The 13,200-nt window shown below is 42.7% G+C and overlaps 1 protein-coding gene across 2 annotated transcripts in view; it reads left to right on the forward strand.

Annotated features, from left to right (window-relative positions):
* The window catches only part of SLC24A3 (solute carrier family 24 member 3), a 567,991-nt gene that overhangs the window by 513,139 nt on the left and 41,652 nt on the right, over positions 1 to 13,200 (forward strand). For both annotated transcript variants that reach the window (XM_004447747.4, XM_058286760.2), the window contains exons 10-12: positions 5,446 to 5,579; positions 6,996 to 7,156; positions 7,882 to 8,152. In XM_004447747.4, coding sequence (XP_004447804.3) covers positions 5,446 to 5,579; positions 6,996 to 7,156; positions 7,882 to 8,152 — 566 coding nt within the window. The remainder of the gene's footprint in view (positions 1 to 5,445; positions 5,580 to 6,995; positions 7,157 to 7,881; positions 8,153 to 13,200) is intronic.

A 13,200-nucleotide genomic window follows, 5' to 3' on the forward strand; every position in this document is an offset into this window, starting at 1 on the left:
AATACTTTCTTAATGTCCTTTCCAAAATGGTTTCCCACATTCAACATTGTATGATGATCTGGGAAGAGGAAAAGGGAGCAGGGTCATATCTGATTGATTTTCATCACATTCCGTCACAGGCTTATTTGGCTCTCTCGGCAACCTGCCACAAATCACTGCAGTTTGGGGAGTCACAATAGCAAAGACCCTTCCAACCCATACGGATGATAGAATCAAAGGGCAAATGTTCAAAAGAAACCTCTAGAACCCTTGCTCCTTCTTCATTATCTGACAGCCTATCTTGAGTGTTCCTTCATGCTCTGTTCACTATAAGAAAGGAGGCAAAGCACACTAAATTATACATCTGTAGAAGGTGAGGAAAGAAGGGGCCAGAGCTAGTTAAGAGACCACCCAAGCAATTATTCATATCATAGTAGTTATTCATTGCCACACAACTAATTACCCCAAAACTTTGTGGCTTGAAACCACAAAAATCTATTAACTCATAACTCCTGAGTCAGGAATCCAAGAATGGCTTAAATGGATGGTCCTGGCTCAGGATCGCTCATGGGATTGCATTTAAGATTACTGCAGGGCTGCAGTCGTCCAAAGGTTTGACTGGGACAGACAATCCACCTCCAAGATGGCTCATTCACATAGCTGTTGGCTGGAGGGCTTCATTCCCCACCTCGTGGACCTTCCTTAGTGCTGCTTGAATATCCTCACCCCACATGGGAGCTGGCTTCCCTAGACCAAGTGATCCAAAAGAAAGAGCAAGAAGGAACCTGCAACACCTTTTATCACTTTGTCTCAGAAAGCCATACACTAGCACTTCCACCATATTTTTTTTATCAGAAGCAAGTCCCTAAGTCTAGTTCATAATACACTCAAGGTTAAGCTTCACCTATAAAGGAAGGCGTGTCAAAGAATTTGTAATTTGTAGATATATTTTAAAGCCACCACACCATATGTTCCTTTTCCTCCTGGAATCTGGGCAGCTTATTATTTATATCAAGGATTATATTGCTGACTCATTTCCATGCCTGAAGGTAAAACGTAAGAACCAAGGTTGTGAACCTGCTGGCTCATCCTTTTGCCAAGTATTATTGAAACCAGTTGCTTATAAATAATGCAGAGGTAGGCGGTGTTGTAGCAACTTGTCCACCTGGGAGCTGTTTCTTTCCCTCTGAATTAACCCACTCTTGTCCCCAGCTTATGCAACTGCATGGCTGCTTTGTCCAGGGCAGGAGAAGAAACTTAGAAAGCAATCACAAGTTCCAGTTTAGATGGATCAGGTGGTAGTCTGGAATTGACACATCAAGTCTGCCTTGCTGCTAGGGCCTGACAATAACTAATGCCAACTACAAGTGCCTGGGAAAAATCTCCGTGGCCTGGGCAGAAACCACACGAACAATGAAGGGAGGAGCTGGCTCGGCTGCATATGGGGGGGCGGGAGGCAATCTGCTGCCAGTGCACTGCATGTGGCACCCAATATCAGCCTGGAAAGTGGTCCTGTCATCAGTGTAGACCAAGTATCTGGGTCTTGTTTCTGGAGAAGGGCATTTCTAGAGTCAGACCTTACCCAAACTTATGCTGGTGCAGAGTACTCTCCAGAGGAAACTGATGAAGAAACCAGATGCTTTCATCGCCTAATCGCCTTCCATTTAAAAATAACAATCCACAAGTTCCCAAGACCATCAGAGTGAGCCCAGGGCCTTCCAAAGTATCCAGACTTCAGAGAAAAAGCCTTTTGGGTGAGAGCAACCATCTTGCTCCTCTTTGTCTCAAGTAATAAAAAATGTAGTGAAGAAGTGGCCCAGTAGTGAGGCCTCAGGCAATACTTTTTTACCTTCAGTGCTTTCTGTTTGGTTATTTCACCTCTTATGACTTTTTGAGGCTTGGGCTTGAGTTCCCAAAGGGTCAAGCGTTCTCTTCTTCCCTTCTGAAAAGGTGGATCCATCAATTGTTCTGGAAAAATTGATGGCTCGCCACTGCATGTTCCATGTTGATCTTGGGTCCTAAATGTGAATTTAAATGAAAGTACGTCCCATTCTGACTCCCTACTTCATTACAGTTTCCTAAGCACTTTGCAGAGCCAGGAGGTCTCCAAAAACATATTTGGTCTACAGGGAAGGAAGGCTGAGAAATTCCATTAGTTTGCATTCCATGACTTCGCACGCCTCCACCAAGCCATCGTAAAGCCTGCGAATTGCTGGCAGGGCATATGGACAGGAATATAACACTGCACAATCCCTCTCCTCCACCCCACACCAAACCCAGCGTGAAAGCTAACGAGGTGTGTTTCTGCTGATGCCTCAGCTTTACCGACATCCCAGCTGTTCAAGCCAGCGGGATACAAACAAAATGGGAAATGGAAGCTACTGTGCTCACAGAATTTTCTGCATAAATTCTGGTTCTAAGTTCTAAATTGGAATCTCTGCTCTTTAGCCATCCCCCTCCGCAATCAGAGGTTTTAATCATTGGGTTTTATAAAATCTGATTTATAAAATTGCATGCTTTACAATAAAATAGCTTCAGGGTACAAGCACAAAATTTAAAACATTCAATTAAAAACATAAAACAGCAGCAGCAGTTAAAAACAGCATCTATTAGAATCATCAGCTGCCTCCTGGGTAAACAACTTTAAAATGACTTAAATGTCCATCTGAAGGTCAAAAAAACAACTTCAGTTTGGCCAGATAGGTAGAAACTGTAAGGAAGCATGAGGCTTAACCTGGCCTTTATGGGGATTGATTTCTGTACATCCTGACTCACGTCTTTGGGATTTGTTTCCCAGATAAGGCAGTGTGGTCTGGCAGTTAAGAACAAGTGCCTCACATTCAGTCCCAGCTGCAGATCCCACTCTGCCGCTTCCGAGCCATGGGACCTTGGTCAAGTTATTCAGCCACATTGTACCTCTGTTTCCTCTTCTCAGAACAGGTTAATGAGAGTGCCTACCTCGAAGGGTTTCTGTGAGAATGGAATGTGATGGCATATTTGAGTTATTACCCCAGTACCTGGTTTAGAGAAAGCACTTGCTCTGTGATATGATTATCCTATTATCAATATCCCAATAGGGAAACAGACTTGGCCCAGTGGTTAGGGCGTCCTCCTACCACATGGGAGGTCCACGGTTCAAACCCCGGGCCTCCTTGACCCATGTGGAGCTGGCCCATGCACAGTGCTGATGCGCGCAAGGAGTGCTGTGCCATGCAGGGGTGTCGCCCCTGTAGGGGAGCCCCATGCGCAAGGAGTGTGCCCTGTAAGGAGAGCCACCCAGCGCGAAAGAAAGTGCAGCCTTGCCTGCCCAGAAATGGTGCCACACACATGGAGAGCTGACACAGCAAGATGACGCAACAAAAAAAGAGACACAGATTCCCGTGCCGTTGACAACAACAGAAGCGGACAAAGAAACAAGACAGTGAATAGACACAGAGAACAGACAACCAAGGTTGGGGGGAGGAGCAATAAATCCTTAAAAAAAAAATCCCAATAAATGTCTAACACATAGTTGTACTTTAAAAGCTAACCCTCTATTATAGTAATGTGAAAGGTCAAAAAAAAAAAAAAAAAGAATATGGAGTTTGGTTTTGCAAGCTATGAATACGATTAAGCATTTTTTTCCTCTTCATTTTTTGCATTAATAAGGAGACCTTGACTATGTCATTTAACTAATCTGTGTTCATTATGTATCCTTCTGAACACTAGAGGAACAACTGAGTTAGTAGTTGGAATTCGATGAGGTTAAAGCGTCTGGAAAGAACTTTTTAGGAGTAATGCTTCCATAACTTGTTGAGCTGCATTTTCCTTGTCATTTTATGTTTTTAATTTGAGATGAAGTTATATTAAAAACAAATAAAATAAAAACTAACCTTCATGCAAATCAGCATTTCTATGGGGAAAATCAATTCTGAGTCAAGATGACAGAAACACTGCCTGTCCCCCAAAAATCTGTCAGTAAGGCCAGGCATTCTCATTGAGTTAGAGAGTGGGGAGCCCCCAGCGCCAAGTCACTGGGTGTGAACCAGAGTTCTCCCCAACAGAACTGGAGCCAAGAGGGGAAGATGAGGAAGGAGAAAGGGACCCCGGGGGAGGGTGGGGTAAACGTGGAAGGCAGAACCTCCTGTCAGCAAAAGACCATGGGGGCCCTCGAGGGCCAGGTCAGCTTGTACATGTCCCACCTAACACTTCTTCTCTCTCAACTTTTTTTCCCACTTCTCATTAGGAAGAATTTTAAGCATACACAAGAGTCAATAGAAGAGTATAATGAACCTCATGTACCCATGATCACCCCAATAACTATCTACCTATGGCCAACCCTGCCCCATCCACACCCCCATATGATGCTGGAGCCCCAGAGAGCAGGTCCAGCTGCAGCGTCCCTCCTTCTCTGCCCAACTGGCCATCCATCCCCATGGGCAGATCCAGGACCATACTCACACAGAGATAGAGCAGGGAGAGATGCCAGAGCGTTAGCGTCTCCAGCTGCCAATGGGAGGAGGAGAAGGAGAAACCCAAGCTTGGGGAGCCTCCCAGCCGGCCATTGAGAAGCCCCATGCCCAGTGGCCACACCTCCTGGGGCTGACATCCAGCCGGGTGGACTTCGTGGGTTGGCCTGCAGCCAGTGAAGCCTCGTCACCTTTGCCTTCAGGATGGAAGAGAAAGCAGCAATCCCCTGGAAACTTTGCCCTGCTGTCTTTGCCCATGAGTTTTCTGGGATCACTGCAGGAATCTTCCAATCCTAAAGATAAGGGAACCAGAACAATTATATGCCAAAAATGTCCTAGGAATTTGTATAAGCTCCTCCCTTCCAACAAACATCTCCAGAGGCATGTAAGAAGCAATGACAGGGTTTTCACTCAGTCACAGCCCAGGTTTTTTCTGCAGAGCCGAGAGCCCATCAGGCCTGGAATTATTGCAGTAGTAACAGGTTCACAGATTCCCAGCCTGTGACCACTGGAAACCATAGACAAAGCCATAGACTACCACCCAGCCTATGACACATATACTGTGAAGCCCAGCCACTGGGTGGTGGCATGGGTGGGCTCCTTCTCCCCTCACCCAGTTGGCCCCTGACAGCAGAAACCCTGATGTTGTCATCAGGGTGGACCTTGACCATCCGCTGGCTCTCCACAACCCTGCCACATTCGGACTATGAGTAGTGGGCTCCATCCCAGAGGTACCTCCGTTAACGTGGAAGAGGTTGGAGAGGAAGCAGTGTGTCATGGTCTACTGACCCAGGCTGGTCTGATTTTCACTTACCATATATCCTTAAATTAGAAAATGGGGCAAGTTGTATATTCTTAGGGGAAACCAGCTGGCAAAATAATAATGATCATGCCCCGAAGGGCAGGTCCCACAGATTGCATCTAGACTGAGAATGCTCTAGGGAACATCCCCGCAGGAGTCAGAACGTGGGGGCCCAGCAGACCCTGATGGGCTCCTCCCACCTACTGCTTTGTTCAGATATAACGCCTGTATACATCAGTGCTTCGAGAGAAGGACGAAAGGAGCTGGGAACATGGTCAACGGGCTGGCCAACAACACTGAAATTGACGACAGCAGCAACTGTGACGCAACTGTGGTGCTACTCAAGAAAGGTAACCAAGCAGAGACCTGTGTCCCGGGAGGCAGTGCGAGACCACAAGCAGAGGATGTGCATAGGAGAGCACAGTGTGACATTCACTTGATTGTTATCAGTAGTGCTACATCCAAATTCACCTTCAGATTACATTGCCTCCATTTCTGATCTGTAAAGTGAGATCTAAAAATTAGCTTTTTAAAGAGGAATCATCGTATTTTAAAAATTCTTCTAAAGCAGTTGCTATTCTAAGAGAAATAATAATTGAGCCCTCTAGTAATTAATATTCTTTCTTAGAGAAATACCAGAAAAATGTCATTGAAATTTGATAGAATGTGTTTCCATGTTTCATTTAATTTATTTTTAATTTTCTCCTTGAAATGTGAATGTTGATTTCTTCTCAGTCCCATATGGTTGCTTTGCAGCAAAAAAGCAAGAGAAATTAGCAAATATATACGTTAGTTTCCAATCTCTCTCTCTCTTTAAAATCTCTGGGTAATTATTCGATTTTGAACATCCAAAACATGGTGTGTTTTTCTGAATAATTATATACAAGTTTAACAAAAAACAAGCATATTTAGTTTCATTCCATATGAGGACTTCATTTAGTTTATTCTCTTCTGGGTAGATTATAAACATAGAAGGAATACTCTTAGGAAACCAAAGAGAGCTCCCTGATATTATTCAGCGTTGCCAGAGATCATGTCATGAGCTAGTGGCTTGGAAAACAGGAGTGAATACAATGAGAGCCTGTAGCCAGGTACCATGTGCTGAGTGCAAACACTGCTCATTCTGAGAGAGAACTCTTGGACCTTGGTGAAACTTTTTTTCAGGTCTCCTAGCAAATTTTCACACTGGGTTTATCCCAGTCCCCCTTCTGGACCTCGGGCCTCTGTCATGTGGACGGCTCACCCACCCACCCCTCTGCCAGCAGTGCTGCTATACTGGTCTGGGGAAATGTGTATGTTTCCCCCATCAAGTTCTTCACTTGCACTGACGTCAGTTCTTTAGCTTTTAACAGCTCTGTACGCTGGCATTTGAAGGGTGTGAAAGTTACTAAAGATTACTAGGGTGGGGAGGGGTCTTTCCTATGCCTCAGAGCTGAATGGTGGGAAAGAATCCTTTAAGGGCAGGAGAAATCCTCTTAGGTTAGCACCCATTCTTCCCACGCTGGTGAAAGTTGCTTAAATTGTTTAAGGTGTTTCAAAAGGGCTATCAGTGGACCCAATGGAAAGGAGATTTTGGCTCTTCTCCAAATTTTGCTCACTACAACAATGGATGGATGGATGGATGGATGGATGGATGGATGGTGGGTGGATGGGAGGGAGGGAGGGAGAGAGAGGAGGTAGGAGGGAAGGGAGGTAGATTGAATGCCTCTTTCCTGCTCTCAGTCTCAATGCTATTTTGTTTTATTTTATGCTTTTAATTTCCTTAGCCAATTTCCACCGCAAAGCGTCAGTCATCATGGTGGACGAGCTGCTGTCAGCATACCCACACCAGCTCTCTTTCTCTGAGGCTGGTCTCCGAATAATGATCACGAGCCACTTTCCCCCTAAGACCCGCCTGTCCATGGCCAGCCGCATGCTGATCAATGAGGTACCCTGGAAAAATACAGTTCATGCTGGACAGGGTTGGGAAACCCAGGGAAGGGGTGAGTTTCCTGGTTTGGAAGTAGAAGCATCTGACTCACAGTTTAACACATTGATATCCTCTGGCCATCTCTCCACACTTGGGTTAGCTGTTGTATACTGGGCTTTGTTTTTCCCTCCACATTTTGATAGATACAAGCTGGCTCCCAGTTATGTAGAAGAACTCTCCTCACTCCTTCTCTTCATCTTCAATTTGAATAAAGGCCCAGGAAGTGAACTTGCACAAAAGCAGTTCCTGAATGAAGGCTACCTTGGCTTAAAGCAACACCAAGTCTCTGACCTGAATCTTCCTGTGCATTGCTTTCTCTAGGGCAGCAGCCTTATTGATACTGGTCCAGACACATCAGTTTGGGCCAAGGGATTCCAACTATCAAGAGATACCACAGGGAATCAGGGGCTCCACTAGAAAAGCAAACATCCCAGACTTAGGAAATGTCCTCCAAAGGGATTTGCAGGTTCCAGGGAGGCATGAAAGGTTATTCCTTCCTCTTCCAAGGAGGTTGTCTGAGTTGATTATTTACTACTTGAGAAATCTCTTAAAACGTGACTCCAGACTCTTCTGGAAGGCTTTCCCTGTTGGCTGTCTGGGAGAGATCCCAAGAGCTTGTGTCCTGGGTTTAACATGTTTGCAGTCCCTTTGGTCAGGGTAAGAGTGTGCCTTTCTCTTTCCAGAGACAAAGACTCATCAACAGCAGGGCTTATGCCAATGGAGAATCCGAGGTGGCCATCAAAATCCCAATTAAACACACGGTGGAGAATGGGACAGGGCCCAGCAGTGCCCCAGACAGGGGCGTGAACGGGACCCGGAGGGATGACGTTGTTGCCGAGGCTGGCACCGAGACAGAAAATGAGAACGAGGACAATGAGAACAACGAGAACGATGAGGAGGAAGAGGAGGACGAGGATGATGATGAAGGACCGTACACGCCATTTGACGCCCCCTGTAAGAGGTCCTATATCTGAGCTGGGCTGGGGAACTATTGGATGGATGCTCTTAGCTTTGATGATCTTTTTTGCCATTCACTTCCAAGAAATATCTCTATGTGAACCTAAAAACGTGTATATTGATCCTCAGCAGTGAGCAGGACTCTGTTGCAAAGGGTACAAAGATGGCCAGAATGGTGACATGTGATCATTAGTTGAAATCTGTGCTCTTTGACCAAGTATAAAATTTGTTGTCCTTTTGTGGACAAAGGCCCTCTTGGTTTTGTGGAAGAGGACCCAGTTTCCTTGGTGGTGCTAAGGAGGAAGTACACATGACCCGTGTCAGCAAGGCAGCTTGATGCCTCATGGGGAGCGTTCACGCGCCTCCCCCATCCCATTCCAGTTGGCTGGGCAGCTGTCCTGGGGAAAGTGTGGTGTGGTCCCAGTTGATCTTTGTCTTCTTTTTCTTCCCACATATTTTTAGTTCTTTTTTATATAAATTGATTTATATTTACATTTTATATAAATGGAATACCATAATATGTAGTATTTTGTGTCCGGTTTTTTTCACTTAGTATAATGATTTTTTTGCCTGATATTAACATCTTGTAACGTTAACATTGTTCAGTTTCAAAGAAAAAGTTTTATATATGCAATATTACCCATATTCATATTTCACACAAGGTTTTACTATGCTATACGTTCCCACGTTACATTTTTTTAGCTTTCCTTCTATTAATGTACATGACCGCCTTAGACTTTCTCTTTCAACCACTGTCATACCAATATAATAGTTCTACTAGTTACAACATTAGATTGTGCTTTCACCTTTTCTATTCATTTCCAAAGATTAACAAACAATTTTTACCAATTCTGCACAGGTTACCCTCAGCTTTCTATTTTCTAACCTTATTCTATGTTCTGGTTGCCTATATTCTAGTTATTAAGTCCATGAGTTTACATAGTATTTTTAGTTCATAATAGCACAATCATACAGTATTTGTCCTTTTATGTAGGGCTTGCTCCAATCAACATGTCCTCCTGGTTCATCCATATTGTTGTTTGTTTCACAACTTCCTCTCTTCTAACAACTGCATAATATTCCATCATGTGAATACACCACAGTTTATCCATTCATCAGGTGATGGACACTTTGGTTGTCTCCATCTTTTGGTAACTAAATAATGCTGCTATGAACATCAGTGTGCAGATGTCTGTTCATGTCATTGCTCTCAGTTCTTCTGGGTATATATCCAGTAGTGGTATTGCCAGGTCACATGGCAAATCTATATTCAACTTCTTTAGAAACTGCCAACAGTCCTCCACAGTGGCTGTGCCATTCTACATTCCCACCAACAATGAATAAGCTTTCCTATCTTTCCACATGCTCTCCAACACTTGACATTTTCTGTCTTTATAATAGAGGCCATTCTAATAGGTGTGAAATGATGTCTCATTGTAGCTTCGATTTGCATTTCCCTAATCATTAGTGATGGTGAACATTTCTTCATGTATCTTTTCACCATTTTTATTTCTTTTTTGGACAAATGTCTATTCAAGTCTTTTGCCCATTTTTTAATAGGATCTTTGTCTTTTTATTGTTGAGTTGTAGCATCTCTTTATATATCATGGATATTAAACCCTTATTGGATATGTGATTTCCAAATATTTTCTCCCAATGAGTCAGCTGCCTTTTCACCCTTTTGGCAAAGTCCTTTGAGGTGCAAAAGTGTTTCATTTTGAGTAGGTCCCATTTATCTTTTTTTTCAAACCAGGACCTCCTGTGTGAGAAGCCAGAGCTCAACCACTGAGCCACATCTGCTCCCCTGAATTGGTTTTTTGCGTTTATTTGCTTTTTGTTTGTTTTGTTTTGTTTTTAGGGGGCACTAGAGACCAAACCTGGGTTTTCCCATGTAGGAAGCAGGCACTCAACCACTTGAGCCACATCCACTCCCTATTTTTTCTTTTGTTTCTCGTGCTTTGGGTGTAAGATCCAAGAAACCACTACCTACCACAAGAGCTTGAAGATGTTTCCCTATATTTTCTTCCAGTACTTTTATGGTTCTGTCTTTTATATTTAGGTCTCTGATTCATTTTAAGTTGATTCTTGTATAGGGAAGGAGATAGGATCGGTTATGGATATCCAGTTCTCCCAGTATCATTTGTTAAAGAGACTGATTTGGCCCAGTAAGGTGAACTTGGTAGGTTTGTCAAGAACCAGTTGGCCATGGGAAGCAGCTATGGCTCAATCAATTGGGCTCCCATCTACCATATAGGATGGGATTTGATGCCTAGGGCCTCCTGGTGAAGGCAAGCTGGCCTGTGCGGTGAGCTGGCCCACATGGAGTGCTGGTCTGTGCGGAGTGCTGGCCTTCACAGAGTACTGTCCCATGCAGGAGTGCTGCCCCGTGCAGGAGTGGGCTGGCCCACGCGGAGAGCTGGCGCAGCAAGATGATGCAACAAAAAGAGACACAGAGAAGAGATAATAAGAGATGTAGCAGATCAGGGAGCTGAGGTGGTGCAAGAATGGACACAGAGAACAGACAATGGGTGGGGGAGTAAATAAATTAATCTTTTTAAAATATATATATATAGTATATTTTTTAAAAACAGCCAGCTGGCCATAAGGTGAGAGTTTATTTCTGGACTCCCAATTCTATTCGCACTGATCAATGTGTGTAGCTTTATGCCAATACCATGCTGTCTGTTCTGACCACCATGGCTTTGTATTATGCTTCAAGGTCAGATACTAAGAGTTCTCCCACATCACTCTTTGTTTTTAGAATGCTTTTGGCTATTTGGGTGCATGTTCCCTTCCAAATTAATTTGGTAATTACCTTTTCTCTTTCTGTAAAATAGACTATTGGAATTTTTATTGGTATTGCATTGAATCTTTAATCAGTTTGGATAGGATTGACATCTTCATGATATTTCATCTTCTAATCCATGAATACAGCATGTCTTTTCATTTGTTTAGGTCTTCTTTGATTTATTTTAGCATTGTTTTTGGTATTCTGAATATAGGTCCTGTACTTCTTTGGATAAATTGATTCCTAGATATTTGAATCTTTTTGTTACTATTGTAAATGGAATTTTTTCCTGATTTCCTCCTCAGATTGGTCAGTACTAGTGTACAGAAACATTACTGATTTTTGCATGTTGATCTTGTATTGCGCCACTTTGCTGAACTCATTTATTAGCTCAAATAGCTTTGTCATAGACATTTCAGAATTTTCTAAATATAAGATCATGTTGTCTGAAAACACTGAGAGTTTCACTTCCTTTTTTCCTGTTTGGATGCCTTTTTCTTCCTTCTCTAATTGCTCTAGCTAAAACTTCTGGCACAATATTGAATAATAGTAGTGATTGTGGGCCTCCGTGTCTTGTTCCTGATCTTAGAGGGAAAGTTTTCAACCCTTCCCCACTGCACAGGATGTTCGCTGTGAGTTTTTCATATATGCCCTTCTATTCCTATCTTTCAAAGTGTTTTTATCAAGAAAAGATGCTGAATTTTGTCCAGTGCTTTTTCTGCATCGATCGAGATGATCATGTGGGGTTTTTTTCCTTCAATTTGTTAATGTAATGTATTACATTGGTTTTCTTATGTTGAACCACCCTTGCATGCCAGGAATAAATCCCACTTGGTCATGGTGTATAAGTCTTTTATATGATGTTGGATTCAATTTGCAAGTATTTTATTGAGAATTTTTACATCTATATTCATTAGAGAGATTGGTCTGTAATTTTCTCTTCTTATAATATCTATCTGCCTTTTTTTTAGGATGATGTTGGCTTCATAAAATGTGTTGGGTAATTTTCCTTCCTCTTCAATTTTTTGAAGAGTTTCAACACAATTGGTATTAATTCTTTTTGAAATGCTTGGTAAAATTGACCTGAGAAGCTATCTGGTCCTGGACTTTTCTTTGCTGGGAGATTTTTTATGACGGATTCAATCTCTTTAAATGTTACTGGTTTGTTAAGTTCTTGTATTTCTTATAGGATCATTGAAGGTTGTTAGTGTGTCTTTAGGAATTTGTCCATTTCATCTTGGTTGTCTAAAGTTTGTTGGCATACTGTTTCTCATAATATCCTCTTATGACCCTTTTTATTTCTATGGGGTCAGTCGTAATTTCCCCCCTTTCATTTTTTATTTTATTTATTTGCATATTCTCTCTCTTTTTTATTTTTCAGTCTAGCTAAGGGTTTGTCCATTTAATTGACCTTCTCAAAGAACAAGCTTTTGGTTTGGTTTTGTTTTGTTTTCTAGTGATTTTTATTCTAGAGTTCATTTATTTCTGCTCTAATATTTATTGTTTCTTTCCTTCTGCTTGCTTTGGGAATGGTTTGCTGTTCCTCTTCTGGTTTCTCCAGTTTCATTAGATTTTTTATTTTAGCTCTTTCTTCTTTTTTAATATAGGTGTTAAGGGTTACAAATTTCCCTCTCAGCACTGCCTTTGCCATTTCCCATAAGTTTTTTTGGTTTTTTTGTTTTAAGATTTTTTTTATCCCCCCTACCCTGCATCTGAGATGGCTCCCCTGTCTGTCTGCTTGTTGACTGCTCGTCTTCTTTAGGAGGCACTGGAAACCAAACCCAGGACCTCCCATGTGGGAGGCAAGTGCCCAACCACTTGAACTACTTCCGCTCCCTGCTGGTTGCATCATCTGCTCTTTGTGGCAGTTGCAGCGATCGCAGCATCTGCTCATTTGGCATCTGCTTGTTGCAGCATCTGCTCATTGTGGCATCTGCTCATTGTGGCTCATCTTATTTAGGAAGCACCAGGAACCAAACCCAGGAGCTCCCATGTGGGAGGCAGGCATGCAATTGCTTGAGCCACATCCACTCCCAGTATCCCATAAGTTTTGATAAGTTATGTTCTCATTTTCATTCATCTCCATATGTTTACTAATTTCACTTACAATTTCTTCTTTGATCCAAGGCTTAGTTAGGAGTGTATTGTTTAGCCTCCACACCTTTGAGAATTTTCCCCTTTCCTGCCTATTATTGATTTCCAGTTTCATTCCATTATGATCTGAGAAGGTGCTTTGTAGAATTTCAGTCTTTTTATA

The sequence above is a fragment of the Dasypus novemcinctus genome, chromosome 24, assembly GCF_030445035.2.
Source record: "Dasypus novemcinctus isolate mDasNov1 chromosome 24, mDasNov1.1.hap2, whole genome shotgun sequence".
Classification (NCBI taxonomy): Eukaryota; Metazoa; Chordata; class Mammalia; order Cingulata; family Dasypodidae; genus Dasypus; species Dasypus novemcinctus.